This window comes from Sturnira hondurensis, unplaced genomic scaffold, assembly GCF_014824575.4.
Source record: "Sturnira hondurensis isolate 20B ecotype Veracruz unplaced genomic scaffold, ASM1482457v3 Scaffold0022566, whole genome shotgun sequence".
Classification (NCBI taxonomy): domain Eukaryota; kingdom Metazoa; phylum Chordata; class Mammalia; order Chiroptera; family Phyllostomidae; genus Sturnira; species Sturnira hondurensis.
The window spans coordinates 3,586,916-3,606,560 of record NW_028095197.1 but is presented as its reverse complement, the minus strand read 5'-3'; the positions used below and the strand labels follow the sequence as shown (position 1 = coordinate 3,606,560).

General features: G+C 47.2%; 1 protein-coding gene across 1 annotated transcript in view; it reads left to right on the top strand.

Annotated features, from left to right (window-relative positions):
- Positions 1–19,645, top strand: part of GOLM1 (golgi membrane protein 1) — a 49,751-nt gene that overhangs the window by 27,300 nt on the left and 2,806 nt on the right. The window contains exons 4-8 of the mRNA XM_037036162.1: positions 3,674–3,728; positions 6,023–6,125; positions 12,697–12,826; positions 17,306–17,465; positions 18,153–18,422. Of these exons, the coding sequence (XP_036892057.1) occupies positions 3,674–3,728; positions 6,023–6,125; positions 12,697–12,826; positions 17,306–17,465; positions 18,153–18,422 (718 nt within the window). The remainder of the gene's footprint in view (positions 1–3,673; positions 3,729–6,022; positions 6,126–12,696; positions 12,827–17,305; positions 17,466–18,152; positions 18,423–19,645) is intronic.

Genomic DNA, 19,645 nt, shown 5'->3' with positions numbered 1-19,645 from the left:
TGGCTGTTACCATGAATTCTGCCGGGAATGTCTGTGGACGAGTTTTTGTGTGGCTGTCTCTCTTCAGTTCTTTTGGGTCCGTGCCCAGGAGTGGAGTCACTGGGTCCTGTGATCGTTCTGTGTAGCTTCTTGGGGAACCACCAACCTGTTTCCCGCAGCGGCTGCGCCACTGGAAATTCTCATGTCTCATCGGCTGTGTGTTCTTTCACCTCCTTGTCGATGCTTACTTTCCTTTTCTTTTTTCCTTAACTTGTAAGCCATCCTGGTGTTTGTGAAGGGACATCGTCTCATTTTGATTTGATTTCCCTAATGGCTGAGGCTAAGCATCTTTTATGTGCTTATCTGTCATGTGCGCACCTTCTTTGAAGAAGTAGCTGTCGAAATCCTTTGCCCAGCCCGTTTCTCGTTACTTAGTTTAATGTCACTACTAGAGAATTTGCAGTCCCCGTGTGTGGCTAACACATTGCTGTTGGATGGCACTGCTCCGGGAGAGTGAAACTGCCGAGGGCTAAGAAGATGACGCTAATAATGCTTCGTATTTTCCCTTTATTCTTGGTGTCAGCCCCAGTGGTTAAGTTTTTCATTTTCAGGCTCGTCTCCCTGAGGCACTAACAGGACCATCACTACGACGATGTTATCCAGGCTCCGGAGTGAGTGCCAGTGGGTCCACGGGGACAGGTGGTTCGGAGGTCCTCTTCAGGAAGGCTCACATCGGGGTGGGCCTCACCTTCAGGGCACGTGGGTTGTTTTATGAAGCCAGCTGAATACAGCGGTAAAAGTCACCTGTGTTCATGGTGCAGTCAGCATCACACTTCAGTGAGCTTTTCAAAAGTTAGTATTTTAAAAATGTAGTCATTTACATCTTACTGAACGTATAGAACATAATTTATTGTAGATTTACTGCTTTGGAAATTCACTGTGAAATGTTGAGCTTCCTCTTCTGGGAATCTAGTGCAGAAATAATTTGATCAACTATACCTGTTTCCCAGAATAGAATGGTTATAAGGAATTTGCATGTGGGAGATTCATCTTGAGGTCACTTGAGTTTTGTTTCCAGTTACATTCCGGTGGCTCTTGCGTGCCTCCTTGTCTGCTGCCGAGCATTCCCAGGGGACAGTCACACGTGCCAGGACATGCAGTGCACCAGCAGACGAAAACCAGCAGGGTTGTTTAAAAGTAGGCTGTGTCATTCATTTAAAATAGTTTCATTTAATGCGGTCGTTCTTTTCTTCCTATTGAACTCCCCAAAAACCTGGAAGTGTTTTCATTACTTTCCTGAAAATAGTTCAACAAGCTCTACACTACATAGTAAAACTGCATATAAAAGCTGGGTGGCATTGTATGATTCTTTTCTCAGTTACTGAAGTGGAGACTGTACTTGTCCATGTGTAAGTAAGTAGGTGGAGGAAGGAAACTAAAATATATTTTCTTTGGAAGAATAAAGTCACACGGGAGGCGGCAGTATCTTCAGATATTTCAGAGTGCAGCGAGTTCTGAATCTTCCTAAACGCCCAGATAGTTGCACAGATGGTTACGGACTCTAACATGGGTGTTTGGGGTGGGGGCCAAGGGGAATGAGTGGAGAAGGGTCCAAAGTCAAATTGCCGTGATTTAGAAATGAGTTACTCAGTGGGTAACAGTTTTTGAGATACGATCAGTATGTAGTCATTTAAGTGTTTCCTTTTTCTGTTTGTTTCAGCTTCGGTGTTCTGAGGGAGGGAAGTTTTCGTATCTAGGCGAGGTGAATTTTAAGTGTACAGTTCATTGGTGTTTAATATATTCGTGTTGTGTAAAAGATCTATAGACATTTTTTATCTTGTAACACTGAGACTATGCCCATTCCATCCGAACCCCCCTCCCCCATCCCAGCCCTTGGCAGCTCTCCACCTTTCTGCTTTCTGTTTCTGTGATTGTGACGGCTTTTAGCTCCTTCACTGAGTGGAGTCCTACAGTATGTGTTCTTTTGTGACTGGACTGTCCTCAAGGTTCATCTCAGTTGTAGCATGAGTCACTCCCTTTTAAAGGCCGCGTGCTGTTCCACGGTGTGCACACCCTGTTTTTCCACAGAGGGTCACAGGGTAGCATAATGCGGCTGGAAAACACAGGGATGCAGGTGTCCCTTCACGGTCTTGCTGTGAGTTCTTTCAGCTGTATCCCCAGGGCGAGAAAGCTGGATCCTGTGGCCACCTTTTGTTGTTTTAATTGAACGTGTGCAGGCCTTTCCCAGAGCAGCAGGAGCCGCACGCCGTGGAACCCTTGTGCCGTGCTGTGCGAACCCTCGTGGCCCTGCAGGTTCTCTTCTCTCTGCTGCTCCTGTAGGGGAAGTATGGATATGTGTACGGTGCTGGCTCAGAATGTCCGTGAACACCTGTCTTGATGGTCTGTCCGTGAGAGGTCCGTCACGCAGGGTATTATCACTGTGATCCTATTCTGTCGTAGCAGGAAGTGTTCTGCGCTCAGCTCTCCCAAAATAAATGCCGAAGTCGTCTGGTTAGATTTTGGTTCTGGGGTCTAACCGCCTTTCTTCAAAAACTGCCCAGGCCAAAGAAAGTGAGGGCTGGGCAGAGAGGGCCAGGAGGAACCCAGAGGCATAGAAGGGGGAGGTGGCATGTTTGTCATCGTCACCATTAACCAGAGAAGGGACAGAAGTGTGTCTGCAGGTCATGGGCAGCATATCCAGTGTGTGACATTTTACGATCTCTGTTGGACGTGACGCAGTAAGGAACATCCCTGTTGCAGCCCTGTACACGGTATGTTCAGAAAACACTTACCAGTGTGATGCGCTCTGATACATCATATTGTGGTCCCCCTCATCTGGTTTGCCTGCTTTTGGCCCTGGATGGATGGGTGCGGTCCACTAGATTGGTGTGCTACGTGGGGTCTAGATCCAGTTTGGCAAGTAGTGATGGAGTGCTCGCTCCCGGGAGCCGGCCTGCTGGGGCTCAGGTCTGGCTTTGCCTGTTTGCTGCTGAGAGAGCCACGTGACCTTGAGCTCCCTAAGCAGCCTGTGCCTTGGTTTCCTGCCCCCTCAGATGACTGATATCCAGGCCCTCCTCTGAGAGCTGGTTTGCCACCCTCAGCAGAGCACCTGCTGTGAAGCGGGTCTTCCTCGGTGTGTGCAGGCTGCTGGTCACGCCTACCTGCACACTCACTTTCCACCTTTTTTAGAGTGTTCTCCTGAGTCCCGTGTTGCCTTTTCCCTCCTCTGTCAGCAGCATCCCCAGCTTGGTGAAACTGTGAATGCTCCACTCCCAGAGCCTGTAGACTCTGTGGACAGAAGGAAGAGGCCCGAGAGTCAAAGGACTCAGGACATTGTGCTGGTGGCGTGGTCACCAAGGCCCCTTCTCTTTGCTCTGTTAGTCAGCCTGGAATTCAGAGTTTGACTTGCGATTAAGGATGTGACTGTACCCAGGCTCCCCTCCCCCAGAGAAAGGCCAGAGTTGCCACTTCAGCCAGGCGGGCTGGCCTTGCACGGAGGAGCATCCTGTCCTGGAGCTGAGACCCAGCCTGGGGCCCCGGGCCTCCCTTCCGACATCAGTGGGTGCCAGGGGGCGGGGGGGTGCGGGGCTGCTCCTTTCCTTCTCCCTCCTCAGCTCCCCCAGGTACATCTTACTAGGGCTCCTCTGAGTGGTTAGAGTCTGGGTGTTTCATTCTGTATTTGTCTTCCTTGCAGGCGGTTTTGGTGAATAATATCACCACAGGTGAGAGGCTCCTCAGAACCCTGCAAGGTGAGCTCCCCTCCCCTTCTTTGCACCAGACATCGGGCCTTCAAGGGGGGGAACCCACCTGTCCCCTTGTCCTTCCCTAGAGCTTCTTACTCTAATGTAACGACAGGTGTGATCACAAGTGATGAAATAGTCTTTAATTCATTCTTTTTGCCTAACCATATTTTCTTAAAGAGCTTTTTCTTTAAAAATGTTAGTGAATACATTGCAGGCTGTTCTGTACAGAAGAATTTTTTGATCTGTTGGGAAAAAATACATATATACCCACACACATATCTGTGGTATGTTTTTGACTGGTTTTATATGTGTGTATATGTGTACAGATGGCATATATACAGGGTGGGGCGAAAGTAGGTTTACAGTTTTAAGTGCGGAAGATAATACAGTAATAAATAATACAAGAACAAACCGTGTTTCGCCTACTCACAGTTGTAAACCTACTTGGCCCCATGCTGTAGTCCGATTGGGCAGTGCTGGTCTAGAGTTCTAAGAACATTAATAGGGGAGGCACAGGCGCACACGAAGCTCAGTGGGTTACTTGGCTGCGGGGTCTTCTCAGAGCTGAGGTTCCCGGTCAGACCTCAAGAAGGGAAGACGGCCTGCCCTGTTCCTGTGCAGTCACTGTGCTTAACGACCAGTATGGTTTGGGAAACGTGTCGTTAGGCGATTTTGTTGTCGTACAGGCAGCATGTGGAGAGCATGGACCCAGACCCAGACGGTGTGGCCTGCTGCACTCCAAGGCTGTGCCATATGTATAGGTCCATCACCGACCCCCCAAAAAACCCTCGGTAGGCAGAGCATGACTGTGCTGAGTGTTTTCAGACAGCTGCATTAGGTACGGTGCCCGTACAGTGAACGACACGTATTTAAAGTGCACAGCCGGACAAGTTTCGATGTAAGTGTGTGCGTCAAGAACCCCCACCGAAATCAGCACAGTGAGCACATCTGTCACCCCTAGGAGTTTCTTTGTTCCCTCGGCCCCCCTCCCCAGGGAGCCTCTGATCTGCGGCTTTAGAGTAGGCTGCCTTTTTTATTTTTTTACGCATGGAATGAGACAGTATGCGTCCCTTTTTGTCTGGCGTCTTCCACTCGACGTGCTCTGAAATTTGTGCGTGCCGACGCACGCCTCCTCACTGCGGGACAGCGCTCCACGGCCCCTGCTCGGTTTGCCTGTGGAATTTTTGTTTAAGGTTAGGTTTATTGAACTGTAATTAACACACAGTAGTTCTGACAAATGCAGAGTCCCCTAGACCGCCACAATCCCAGCCAGGACAGCCTGTGTCTGCGACTCCAAGAAGTTCCCCCCAGCCTTTTGGGGTCAGTCCCCGCCCCCACCGCAGCCTCAGACACCCACTGAGCAGTTTCCACCCCACCCCATCCCGGTTTGTCTTTTCGAGATGGATCTGTTTTCACTGCTCCTTCACTTCATTTATTCCCCCCCCAGAGAGCCTTGCGGGGCTAGATTGCATGGACGCGTCTTGGGGAACTCGGGGCTGCCCAGGGCTGTGCTCTGGGCCCTGGTTGCACCGCCTGCCGGCTCTGGTATCACCTCTGTGGCAGCTTGTCCCTCTGCCCCCAGCTTGACCGTTTGCCAGCTGCTGCTTTTTTGGGTAGAGCTTTTACAAGATTTTTTTCAATGTTTCTGTAGCACCCCTTTCTTTCTCTTTTGCGGTTCTTATCAGACTTGTAAATATCTATTTAATGTCTTTGTTTCCTACTGTGTTGCTTTTATGAGCCAAGTTGTCCTGGCAGCAGGGATGGGGCTGAATTTCCTCAAAGAAAGCTGCAGTTTCCCAGATAAGGGGTTAGGTGATTGAATGACCTCGGCCTCCACGAGCAGCTTGGCTGCGAATAAGTGATAGGAAGGGGGCAGGCAGGTAGCCTGGCAGTCAAGGTGGGGGTTGTGGCAGCTTGCTGCCTCTCTGCCCTGGTGTTGAAATCAGTGGGGTACACGGTAGCATGTGTGACCTTGTGGGACAGCTCAGGGTTTATGATGTCTGAAACAGAAACAGGCGTTTCAAGGGCTGGAGGTCAAAAAGGAGATTTAAGAGCAGAGAGACATTTGGAAAATGAGCAAGGTGCAGGCTCCCGTGGGATCGTAGGTCTCACAGGGGCACTGTCGTGACTGGGGTGTCGTGAGTGCTAGGGGGCACCGTGGTCTCATCCCTTCCTCTCCTTCCTCATTCTCTGGTGTGCTGCTGCCCTTTGTGTTCTGGTTGTGGGCTTTGATGTGTCCTGTGTTGTCCTGAGGGCCATCCTGGTGACCTGTGTGATTTCCTGTCCTCTTCTTGGCTTAGACCAGTTAAAGGCCCTGCAGAAGAATTACGGCAAGCTGCAGCAGGACGTCCTCCAGTTTCAGAAGAACCAGACCCACCTGGAGAGGAAGTTCTCCTATGACCTGTAAGTGTGCACAGCATCAAGTACATGCACTCGGGAGCCACTGGGTTTCAGGCTGAGGCCCACAGACGGGGCCTGGCCTTTTACGGAGCACAGAGGGCTGTGTGGGAAAGATGCAGCCCCTTCCAGGGGTCAGATCCATCCGAAACAGTGCCTCTTACATTTTATGTGTCAGCAGTGCTTCCGAAAGCCGTGGAAGTGTTCGCCAGTGGGCTCATTGTACAGGACCAATAAGAAGGCAGTTCTCCTCAGCCGGAAATGACTTACTCAGCATACTTTTAAACTTAATGTAATTTAAAACCCTGTAAGGCACAGGTGAGCTGGGCAAGTCAGTAAATCTAAAGCCTTTAAAAATGTGTCCCAGAAGCGCCCAGAAGTGACCTGAGTCCAACTCCCGGACTGAGAGGCGTGTTGGCGTATATCAATGTGATATATCACTTTTGTTTTTCTTGAGACTTTGGAGTCTCTTCCAAAATTTCTGCGGTGAGAATGGAGTTATTTTCCAGCTTTATTGAGGCATGATTGACAGATGTGTATATTTAGGGTATAAAACATAATATTTTGATGTACATTGTGAAATGCTTCTCCCGATCAAGCTAACGAACCATCCACAATCTCACACATGTACCTTTTTCTGCACGTATGGTGAGAACACTTCAGTTACTCTTATAAATCCCGAGTGTGCAGTACATTTTACTAACCGTCATCACCAAACTGTGCATTAGACTCGGCTTATAGCTGTGACGTCTCTTTGAAGGTGATAGCCCCTCAGTCACATACGAAACACTGCAGCTTACTTATTGCAGTACTTTTCTGATCTAGACAAAACAAATTTCTGAAAGGTTAGCTAAACTGGTGAATAAGATAGTAAAGAAACAATTTTGAGGGCAGAGAGTGAAATTGTTGTTTGTGTATTTTTTTTCTTGTTTTTTCCTCGTAAAACCAATATAACCAAAGCCCAGGAAGCTGGGAGTCAGCCACCCCGCACCCATGATCCCAGCCCTCTTTTCTCTCTGACTTACTCCTCTCAAGTTTGTGCCCGAGTTTACACATTTTTTATATAACTGCACTCACCATTTAAATGTTTAAATCATTTTTTACTTAGTTTGCATTATGTATATGTAAAAATTCTTATTGTCCTATAATGTTTTATCATTAAAAATGGCTGGTTAGTAATCCATGCCGTGGGGGTATCAAATTCAGTTCACCGTTTCCCTGTTGGAGATTTAGTTGACTTCTAAGTTTTGGTTATTGTAACTGGCCTGACTTTAATACCTATAACTTTTAAAAAGTTATTATCTTGTATTATTTCCTTCTAAAAAAGACTCAAATTTGGGTTCAGTGTGTCATTTGGTACAAATTGCCAGATTGGCAGTCTCTGAGAAGATTCTGGCCACCTGCGTGGTGACCAGCAGTGTACCACCCCTTGTAGGGACCCGGGTGTCTTCTAAACCATTGTCCACTCACCATAACATCTTCCTGATCCCTTTAGAACCAAGTATGACTTGAACCAGGAGCCACCAAATGCGTAAATACGCAAAGGACACGTGCAGTCAATGCAAAGGAACATACTAAGCAAATGTGCATGTGGAACCTCATTCAGCTAGGCCAGTGGTTCTGAGTGGGTGGCATTTTGCCCAAGGGAACTTCCGGCAGACAGGTTCGTTTGCCACAGCTGGAAGAGGGTGCACTAGCATCCAGTGGGTAGAGAACAGGGATGCTGCTAAGCATCCTACAAGTACAGGGCTCCTCCGCCAACAAAGTTTTATCTGCTCCTCGATCCCAGTACTGCTGAGCTGAGAGCCCGTGAGCGAGGCTGGCAATCAATGAAAACTTTCAGACAAAAATAAAGTGCCCCAGTCTTCTTGTTCATCTTGGACGCACACATTTCCCTTCCACTGACTGGATTACAGTAAGCCAGTAATTAGTGGCCTCACTTAATATATGTGGCCCAGAAGATTTTAGCTGGGAGTCAGCCACGGCCCCGTGACTGGGAGGGCAGCTCCACTGCCCAGGTAGGCGCCTTCAGGTGAGCCGTGAGCAGAGTGTTCTGAGCGGGGCTGGCCATGGGTGCAGGAAGCACCGTTTTTCTCTTGGGTGGTTGATAGGTTGAAAACTCTGGCCGAGCACATCTGGTTGTGTCCAAAGCCCTGAACCAAAAATCAAGGTGCTTCCCAGGGATGATGTTCATGGAATGTTGAAAGCTGGCAAGAGTTAGTTGTTCTTAACTTTCTTTGGATTGTAGACCCTTGGTGTAGACCCTGATAAGAGGTAGGACCGCCTGGTTCGCAGATTTATGAGTGGATGTGTACACGAAGTTGTGTGTCGGGCTCCCACAAACTGAACGTACGACTTTATGTATGTGTCCGTTTATGAATCTGCCCATCCTTCATTAAAACACTCTCTCTGGTCTGAGAGGCAATGCTGAGAATGAAGAAGCTGGTAGAAAGGCCAGGTCTCCTGATGAACAAGTTAGTGCTCTGACTTCGAATATGAGAGTCAGCATGCGTTCCCCACTTCTTACACTCACCCTGTGGCAGACATCAATCACTAAGTGGTTACTCGCCCCAAACAGCCTTGCATTCTCTCCCCAAGGCACCTAGAGGTGGTATGTGAGGTGAACGGCCCGCTGACTCATCTCCGTGCCCTGGGGCAGCAGAGTTGGTGGGGTACAACCAGCAGGACTCTGACAGTAGCCTCCTGGGTAATCAGGTCAGCCACCTTCATAAGTTCCTGTTTGAGCATGTTCTGTTCACAGTCTTCTGACTGTGCCTTGCACTGGTTAGGATAACCTTTGGTGGCCAAGTCTTGTATGTACCCACGGTTTAGCTCCAGTTAACACTGGACCATTTACCGTGTACACGTAAGAAGAAGTCAGCCTGAAGCCTCCAGGAAGTAACACAGCAGGGTCTGAATGACCTGTGTCTCAGACTTTGAGCTCCGTTCTGAGGTTGTTCCCCTTGTTGCTGTCCAGCTGGAATGTGGAAAGCCGATCTTAATCTGCAGGGCATTGGGGGCGGGGAGGCTCTTCCTACTAGATTCTGGCAGGGCTGAGAGCTGGCCACAACAGTGCTTCCCGTTTGTAGGTTTAAAGGTCCAAGAGTGGCCCTGCACCCGCTCCTTGGCTGGTCCTGAGCTTCTGTGAAATTGTTGGGGAACAAAGGAATTAGACACGTCTAGTTGTTTAGTGTGCAGATGTCTCTTTTTGTTCGCCCAGCTGAAGCTACTGGGCACTCACTACTCTACCACCTGCGGCTTGCATGTGTGTGAGAAGTTTATTTAAATGAATTTTTCACCAAGTCTTCTCTTGATCCACAAGCTGTGCGAGGTCAAGAACTCTGATTTTCATTATTTCTAAAGTACCTGATGCCCCTCGGTGTGTGTGGCACGTTGAGGTCCAGTAAGTCCTTTGAACTGTCAGGTACCTTCCAAGAGTTAGCTGTTGAGGGCGCTTACACTTGGCCCTGAAAGGCGTGCGACTCAGAAGGGGTGGCTGAGTGGTAGAGAGAAACAAGTCTGGCTTCTGGTTTCAGCCTTCTCTCTCTCTCTCTCTCTCCCCCCCCCACCTCTTATCTTCCTTATTTGTACATGTGGGCAGTTCTCTCAATTACTGTATGACTGACACTTGAGGTAACTCTTTTAAGAGTTAATAAAATAAGTTCTAGGCAGGAAGCCAAGTGGCACCTCGGAGTGTGGTCGGTGCTGCCGGGACCTCCTGCTGGACTGGAGCGCAGGTGCCTCAGGCAGTTCTCTCCCCCCCGGCCGGGCCTCTTCCCATTCAGTTCAGCTGTTTTACGTTTCAAAATAAAGTTGAGTTTTTGAATGTTAGACTTATTGCTAAGGTAGCACAGGGAGTCCCTGTGTCCCACAGCCAGCGTCCCCTATTGCTGACACTTTACGTCAGTGTGGTGTATTTGTCACAGTTAATTCACCAATATAGGCACGTTGTTATCAGCTGAAATTCATACCGAATTCAGATTTCCTCGGTGTTTCCNTCTTTTAAGAGTTAATAAAATAAGTTCTAGGCAGGAAGCCAAGTGGCACCTCGGAGTGTGGTCGGTGCTGCCGGGACCTCCGGCTGGACTGGAGCACAGGTGCCTCGGGCAGTTCTCTCACCCCGGCCGGGCCTCTTCCCATTCAGTTCAGCTGTTTTACGTTTCAAAATAAAGTTGAGTTTTTGAATGTTAGACTTATTGCTAAGTTAGCACAGGGAGTCCCTGTGTCCCACAGCCAGCGTCCCCTATTGCTGACACTTTGCGTCAGTGTGGTGTATTTGTCACAGTTAATTCACCAATATAGGCACGTTGTTATCAGCTGAAATTCATACCGAATTCAGATTTCCTCGGTGTTTCCCTGACGTCCCTCCCTGCCCCAGGATCGCTTCCGAGACCCCACATTGCATGTACTTGTCAGGCCTCCTTAGGCTCGTCTGGGCTCTGACCGTTTCTCAGACTTTTTTTTTTGAGTGATCCTGATAGTTTTGAGGCTCACTGGTCAGGTGTTTTGCAGAATGTCCTTCAGTTGGGGTCTCTCTGATGTTTTTCTTATGGATACACTAGGGCAGTGCCTTGCAGGGAAGGCCACAGAGGTAAAGTGGCCCTCTGACTGGCTCACATTCCGGGGACACGGTGTCAGTGTGACTGAGCGCTGTTGGTGTGAATCTTGATCCCCCAACTGAGGGATGTTTGTCAGGTTCCTTCGCTCTCGGGGTACCCTGTGTTTTCCCCCTCTGTGCTGGAATCTTTGGAAGAAAGTTGCCGTGCACAGGCTACACTTTAAGATTGAGGTGTTATGTTCCAGGGGGGAGGGAGGGGGGAGAGAGAGAGAGAGAGAGAGAACAAGAACTAGAGAGAACGAACCTGGGGAGCCGAGCGCTCGGTCCAGACAGGGCAGGTAGCACTGTGCTGTCCTGGGGTCAGTGAGCAGCAGCAGTGTCTTGGGGGTGGGCCCTGCTGGGAAGTCTCCTCCGTCCCAGATTCTCATGACACAGATTCTGGGTCTTCAGTTACAGTCACACTGGTCCCTGAAGCTGTGTTCTTGGTTTGTTTTATTAATGCCCCAGCCAGTTTTTAGCTCTGTGTTCCGGTGGGGTAACATCTGTTGTTTTAGCTTCCAGTTCACTGATTGTTTTCTTCACTGAGTTTTTAAATTTTGGTTTTTGCCTTCTTAAGTTCTGAAGTTTCCATCTGATTCCCCATTAAGGCTTTTGTGTCTTTCCTAAGACTTACGCTGTTTTCGTTTTTGTGTTTTTGCTGAGACTGTTCATCTCTTTCACTTGCCTCAATCATGCTTTGGACGCTCATTGAGATAGTTTTTTGGTACCTGCCTCAACCTCTAGGGCAGATGGTTTTGTCATGTGGCCGCTGGTGTCGCCTGATGGTCTCCTCCCAGTCAGTGTGAGGTCTTCCTGGTTCTCCACATGACAGCGGTCTTTGCTAGAAACCCTGGGCAGCCGCGAGAGCCCTGGCTCTTCATTGCTGTCCTCGGGGACAAGGGGGAAGTGCTGGCTCCCAGGTACTCTCCACGGCACCACTGTGTGGTCCTGCAGCTCCGAGGTCCCTGGCTGGTTTGCCTTCTTCTCTCCACTGTTCAGAATCTTCTGTTTATTTTAATTATAATGGCCAGAGTTTTTAGTTGTGCTTGGTGGGGGAATAGGGGAAAACACCTCTGCTCCATGTTCCTGGAAGAAATTCACTGAGTTTTGATACTGCTCAGAGTCCACACAGACATTAAGGGGCTCAGTACTGTAGGACCGCCCCCACTGGCTACCTCCACACTAGGGCTCCCCACAACCCCTCAGGTTCACTAAATCTCTGCCAGTTTACAGAACTCAGGAAAGTTCTGTTCTTACAAGTTCAGTTTTATTATAAAGAATACAACCCAGGAATAGCGACGTGAAACGATAGAGACTCATAAGGCAGGGTCTGGGGTGAGAGGGGGCAGGCAGGAACTTCTGTTGGGAGTTGGGGTGTCACCTCTCTGTGACGTAGGTATGTTCACCAACCAGGAAGTTTGCGGAGTGACAGAGTCCAGAGTTTTATCTGAAGTTTTATTACAGCGACTCGATTGTTTCATGTGGTTGCACTCAATCTCCAGTCCCTCCCCTCTGGCCACCAGCCCCGTCTTCAAGCTTTGTAGGTTTAGTGAGTCAGCTCATTAGCATAAACTCAGGTAGGGTCTGCAAGGGCTCGTCATGAATAACAAAAGCCACTCCCATTACTCAGGAAATTCCAGGGACCTCTGTGCCAGTAGCTGGGAACAAAGACTGAATTTTTAGAAAAATTATACCACAGATTACATGTTTAAAAATGTTTTTTTTTTATGACCAGTAAAGTTTACCTGTTTTAGAATAAGGCAATGTATTCTTAGTAAGATTCAATCAACTACAGGGTTCTTGTTCTTTACTAGTTGAAAACACATGTCACCCGCCTCCTGTATTGTCTTTAGATAAACCACCTGCCCAGTGGGAGAAGGATGAGCCCTGTCTCTGGAGGAAGTGGGTTTCCCAGTGACAGCAGGGACGCGGTGTGTAGGCACGCCTGTAGATATTTGTCCTCTCCTTCTTTCACCAAAGGAGCCAGTGCATCAACCAGATGAAAGAGCTGAAGGAGCAGTGCGAGGAGCAGATAGAAGAAGTCACCAAAAAGGGGAACGAAGCTGTGGCTTCCAGAGACCTGAATGGAAGAAGGGAACACAGCCTGCAGGTAATTCTGGGTTTTTCTGCCAAGGAGTTCCAGAAGGCACCTTGTTACGTTACCTGCTGCCCGGTTTGCCCCGTTCTGGGCCCTCGCTAGCAGGTTTGCTTCCCTGAGGCGCACAGCCTGGCCTTGCGGTGCTGGGACTCGGAAGGGGTAGGCTGCCCCTGGTCCTAGGCCCGAGCTCCAGGCTGCACTAGGATTTCTGCATTGAAGGCTCATAGCCTCCCTGGGCGAGAGTCGCTGTTATTTTCCTGCGCTGAGGGTGCTGGGGCCCTTGAAGATGGTTAAATGTTACAGCCAGGGTCGCACCTCCTGTCCAGCGGGGAGCCCACGCCTCGGGCTGCGTCCTGTGTGATGCACGGAGGGCTTCTGGGAGATCTTCGGTTTTTGTTTTGCAGTATAGCAGCTTTATTGAGATATAACTTACATACCATAGAATTCACCCATATACTATATGTACGCATCATTTATTAATTTTTAGTATATTCACAAAGTTGTGAAACCATGATTACTATCAATTTTAGAAGATTTTCACTCTCTCCAAAGACACCCCATACTCATTAGCTCACCTTTCACTTACCCCAAAGCCCCAGAGCCCTAGATAGCCTTCTCGTCTCTGTAGAGTTGCTTGCTTTGACATTTCATATCAGTGAAATCATATAACACGTGACCTTTTGTGTCTGATTTCTTTCACTTAGCATACTACATTCAGGGGTCGTCGATGTGGTAGCTTTATTTTTTATGGTTGAATAATATTCCACTATATGACTGTATTGTTTTCTTTATTCATCTGTCAGTTGATAGTTATTTGTGTTATTTGCAGTTTCTAACTGTTGTGAGTAATGTTGCTGTGAACATTGGGGCACACATTTTTGTGTGGCCCTGTTTTTACCTCTCTCAGGTGTATACCCAGGAGTGGAATTGCTGGGTCACGGTAACTGTTTCGGGTATTGAGAAACTGGCAGACTATTTTTGGGCCCATTTTACAATCTCACCAGCAGTTTATGAGGGTCCCAGCTTCTCCACGTCCTTGTCAACTCTTGTTACTAACATCTTCTACATTAACAGCTGTCCTGGGGGGTGGAGTGGCACCTCGTTGTGGTTTGGGTTTGAGTTTTCCTAATAGCTAATGATACTGAGCACCCTGTTCATGTGCTTACTGGCCATTTGTGTATCTTCAGAGGAATGCTGTTCAGATCCTTTCATGAACCCAAGGTCATGAAGATTTACTCCTATATTTTTTTGAGAGTTTTATAGTTCTTCACGTTTGGTTCTTACATCTACTCCTACGATCCATTTGGAGTGAATTTAGTATTTTTATGTGCCGTGAGGGTAGGGCTCAGCTTCATTCCCTCGCGCTGCACATCCTGCTGTCTCAGCTTCATTTGCTGGGAGAAAGTCCTCTTCCTTCCCACACAGATCGCCTCAGCCCCCCCCCCCCCATTGAAAGTCGGTTTGCCATGACCAGGAGGGCTTATTTCTGGACGCTCACTTCTGTCCTGTTGTCTCTCCTTATCTCGGTACCTCATGGTCTTAGTTACTGCAGCTTTTATTATAATAAGCTCTGAAATCAGAAAGAGCAATTCCTCCAAATTCCTTGTTTTTCAAGATTATTTTGGCTATTCTGCACCCATTGACTTTCGATATGAATATTAGAATCGCTTTGTCGATTTTGAGAGATCATCTTGAATCTGTAGATCAGTGTGGAGGGTATTGCCATTTTAGCAACATCAAGTCTTCTGATGTGTGAATGTGGGATGTCTTTCCAGTCATTTAAGTCCTTTAAAAATTTCAGTGTTTTAAATTTTTCAGAAGTCTCACAGTTCTTTCGTTCAATTTATTTCTAAATATTTTTGATGCTGTTATAATGAAGTTGTTTTTAAATTTCATTTTCAAATTATCTATTGTTAGTGTATAGAAATGCAATTTGCAGGCCCTGGCTGGTGTAGCTCAGTGGATTGAGCGCAGGCCTGCGAACCACATGATCGCGGTTCGATTCCCAGTCAGGGCACATGCCTGGGTTGCAGGCCAGTGCCCGGTTCCCAGCAGGGGACGCACGAGAGGCAACCATACATTGATATTTCTCTCTATCTCTCCTTCCATTCCCCTCTAAGATAAATAAAAATAATCTTTAAAAAATGCAATTTGGTTTTATATTGATCTTGTATCTTGAAAACTTGCTGAACTTGCTTATTCTAATATTTTGTGTGTGTGTGTGTGTGTGTGTGTGATTCCTTAGGGTTTTCTATATATACAAGATTATATCATATAAAAATAGAGGCAGTTTTACATCTTTCTTTCCAATTCATATGCCTTTTCTCTTTCACACCTAATTGCCCTGGCAGGACCCCCCAGTACAATGTCAAGTAGAAGCGGCCAGAGCAGGCGTCCTTGTCCTATTCTTGATCATAGAGGGAAACATTAAGTCTTCTACCATTAAGTGTGATGTTAGCTGTATGTTTTTCATAGATACACTTTATCAAGTTAAAGTTCCCGCTGAATTTGTTGTGTTTTTTTTTTTTTGTCAATAAGAGGTATTGAATTTTGCCAGACACTTTTCTACATCTACTGAGATGATCATGTGCTTTTGTCCTTGCTCCTTATTGATATGGTCTTACATTAGTTGATTTTTAGATGTTAAATGAATCTTGTTTTCCTGAGATTAGTTGCAGTTGGTGTATAATCTATTTTGTGTTGCTGGATTTGATTTGCTAGTATTGGTCAATGATTTTGGTGTCTATATAAAGGATATTGGTCTATAGTTGTTTTTTGTAATTTTTTTGTAATGCTTTTGTCTGGCTTTGGTATGAGGGTAATACTGGGCTCATAAAATGACCTGGGGTGTATTCTTTCTTCTTAGGTTTTTTGGAGGAGTTTGTGAAGACTTAGGATTGATTCTTCTTTAAATGTTTGGTAGAATTCATAGTGAAGCCATTTAGGCCTGGGCTTTTTAAAAAAATTTATTTAATTATTGTTCAAGTACAGTTTTCTTTCAGGCCTGGGCTTTTTTTTTTGAGGGGGCAGAGGATAATTTTTAATTTACTAATTCAATCTCATTATAAGTCTACTTGGATTTTCTGTTTTTTGAGTCAGTTTTAATAGTTTGTGTCTTTCTAAGAATGTGTTTATTTTCTTTTTTTTTAAAGATTTTATTTATCTTTTTAGAGGGGAAGGGAAGGAGAGAGGGAGAGAAATATCAATGTACAGTTGCCTCTCATGGGTCCCCCGCTGGGAAGTGGCCTGCAACCCAGGCATGTGCCCTGACTGGGAATCAAACTGCGATCCTTTAGTTCGCAGGCCCACGCTCAATCCACTGAGCTACACCAGCCAGGGCTGGAATGTGCCTATTTTCACCTAAGTTATCAGTCTTGTTGACAAACAGTTGTTTGTAGTATTTCCTTAAAAATAATACTTTTTTATTTGTGTATGATTAGTAGTGTTATCCCATTTCATTTGTATTTTTTGCAATTTGAGTCTATTTTTTAAAATATTTTATTTATTTATTTTTAGAGAGAAGGGAAAGGAGGGAGAAAGGGGGAGAGAACATCAATGTGTAGTTGCCTCTCATGTGCCCCCTACTGGGCACCTGGCCTACAACCCAGGCATATGTGACAACCGGGAATTGGACTGGTGACCCTGTGGTTCACAGGCTGGTGCTCAATCCACTGAGCCACACCAGCCAGTGCTGAGTCTATTCTCTTTTCTTTCCCTGTTAATCTGGCTAAAGATTTGCCAATTTGGTTTATGTTTTCAAAAAACTAACTTAGTTTTTATTGATTTTCTCTATTGTTTTTCTATTCTTTATTTTGTTAATACCCCTTCTAATCTTTATGATGTCCTTCCTTGAGTTGGGATTAGTTTGCTCTTGTTTTGCCAGTGTCTTAAGGTGAGAGATCACATTATTAATTTGAAATCTTTTTTTCTTAATGGAAGCCTGTAAATTTCTCTCTGAGCATTGCTTTTGCGGCCTCCCATGAGTTTGGCATGTTGTTTTCTGTTCCAATTTTTCTCAAGTACTTTCTGATTTTCCTGATTGTTTCGACCAATTGGTTATTTAAGAATGTGTTGCCTAATTTCCACACAATTGTGAATTCTTCAAATTTCATTCTGCTATGATTAATCATTTCATTCCACTGGATTGGACATTTTATGTGATTTCAGTCATTTAAACTTTCTTGAGGTTTGTTTGGTGGCTGAGCACCTGTCAGTCACGAACACTCAGTGTGCACTGGAGGAGAATGCGTATTTCGCTGTGGTTGGGTCGAGTATTCTGTTGCTGTTTGTTTTGTCTGGGAGGTCTTGACTCACCCTCAGATCTTCTGACTTATGCCAGGGAGGGGCACAGTCAGGGTAGACGCTGGCGTTTCTCAGGGTTTGTGTCCTTATTTGTTAGAAGGACGTGGTGGTCCATTGCATCGCTCAGGGTCATTACAAGGCTTCTAGTCACAGAGCCCCTGCCCTGGCCACCCTGTGCTTCTGTTTCAGCTCCACGCATCCAGTGAGCCTCAGCCACGGTTGCAGGAACCAGGCCTGTCCCAGGCAGAGGGGCCACAAGGGAAAGGAAACATGCCCAGTAACAGCAAGTCCCAGACACCAGCCCCCAGTTTGGAGTCAGTTTTGGACATGAAAGGAAAGGGTGAGAAAGGTAAGTGAAGCTTGGTCATCACATATTTGAACCCTCCTCAGAGCCCCATTCGAATAAAAAAACTGGCCGTTTACACCCTCCACTGCAAACAAAAACCCACACTCCAAGGGCAGAGAGACTGCTGCTGGAGGCGGGCAGTGTCCTCGGTGACAGGGTTGCAGGTGGCAGGTGTCTCTGGACACCTAGAACTGGTGCTGCAGGGCGTTTTCTGTTTTGCTGGTCTCATCCTGTAAAGTACGTGCCTCGTTCTGTGGTAGCTGGGTGCAGAAACGTCTAGGCTGTGCCTTTATTCAGGATGCTGCAGGGACTGGGATCAAGGGGAGGTGGCTGAGTCCTGCACACCTGTCAGCGGCTCCCAAGTACTTGTCTGAAACATACAATGATCAGGTAACTTCAGCAGTACACCTTCCTCCACTTGTAGGTTGTCACTGTAATCGGGATAACTTGGTCTAGATGTTTTTTTTCTTAAACCACTTTTTGCTCCCTCATGGCTCTGAAGATGAGCCGGAGGCATAGAGAAGACTGGAGTCTTCTGCTGAGGTCATTAAATAAAGGGTCCAGCTGCCCAAGCCGCCCACAGCCCGCCTGGCCACAGTCCTTGGGAGGGCTCTGGGAGGTGAGTGGCATGAGGGTTTTTGTTTAAATGAAGTGCCAGTGAGGTCACAGCTAACAATGTTCTGTGCACAGAGGAGACCAATGACATTCAGGTTGGCAGCGAGGAGGAGCTGCGGCGGGACAGCCTGGGGCTGCTCCGGCAGCCGAACCAAGAACAGGCTGTGGAAGAAGACAGACGTGCAGGAGGAAGAGCAGTGGGAGACGCTGGAGACCTTGGCCCAACCCCACAGGTGCCAGCCGCCCTGCTGTTGAGCCAGGAAAACCAGGAGGTGGAGGAGCCTGAGCGGGACCAGCTTGTCGTCCGGGATGGGCAGGAAGAGGAGCAGGGGGCTGGCGAAGAAGGTGGGTGCGAGGCATGGTGGGCCACCTGCTGACTGCTTTCTCGGGCTTCTCACCGACATGCGAAGGGTTTCCGGGAAGTTCATTCTCTTTATTCAGTACCTGTGGTCAAGGAGGAGGCAGGGCAGGGGAGAGTAGTGTGCTTTCTGGCACTTCAGAGTTTTCAGAAATAATATTCGCAGGGAGTGAGGGGGCATTTCAGGAGAAGACCTCTGTGGATGCTTAGTATTGATGAACAGAAGGAAGGAGAGAGGAAGAAAGGGGGGAAACATGGAGGAAGTTAGGTAGGAAGTCATTTGTAGAAAAGGGACATGTGAACCCCACCTTTCTGGTTTGGTTGACTTCTCTCTTTTTTAAAGTGTGGGAAACAGATCAACAGTATTCTGGGATGTATTTCAGTTTCTTAAAGATGTGAAAAATTTCAATCCCAGTTGAGCCAGGAACGCTTAAGTAGAAGATACCTGTGCTCTGGGAATGACCAAGTAACAGAAGTTGGAGAATGTGCCTGTTTGTAGAAGTTCCCCTGATTCTATTTAAATCTAATTTTCACTCAAGTTTCTCTTTCTGAAGACTGTTTTCTCAGTTCAGGAATTGAGTCCTGGCCATTGTGGCTCAGTTGGTTAGTGTCATCCCGCATTGGAAGGCTGCAGGTCCAACTCCCGGTCGGGGCACATACTTAGGTTGCAGGTTGATCCTGGGCACGGGCATGCATGACCCCAGTCCTGACTTGGATTGTCCCTGGTCTGGGCATGCCTAGGAGGCAACCAGGTGATGCTTCTCTCTCTCCTTTCCTCTCTCTAAAAAGCAATGAAAATAAAATGCCCTCAGGTGACGATAAAAATATTACTAAAAATACTGAAAAAAAAACCCTCAGGTGGCTGATTTGGTGGCAGACTGCTGTCATACTACTCAGCAGCTGGTCACAAAGGCAGCTGGTCACACAGTGTACCAGCCAACAGGGCTACGATGCCGCAGGGCTGCACTGTGATCTGGGCACAGTTGTAGTGATCTTGCAGAATAAAGCTGCAGGGCACACAGGCCTAGTTCGTTTCCGCTTCAGGCAGTAAATGTAGAGAAATATAACTAGAGCTGACTTTTCCAGCATGCTTTTAAAAAAGTTTTATTTATATTATGAACAAATATAACATGTTTACATCCAACCCTGTGACTCTGTCTGTTGAGTGTATTTTGTCCTTTTCTGGCCGCTGGTCTCTCCAGGGATGACT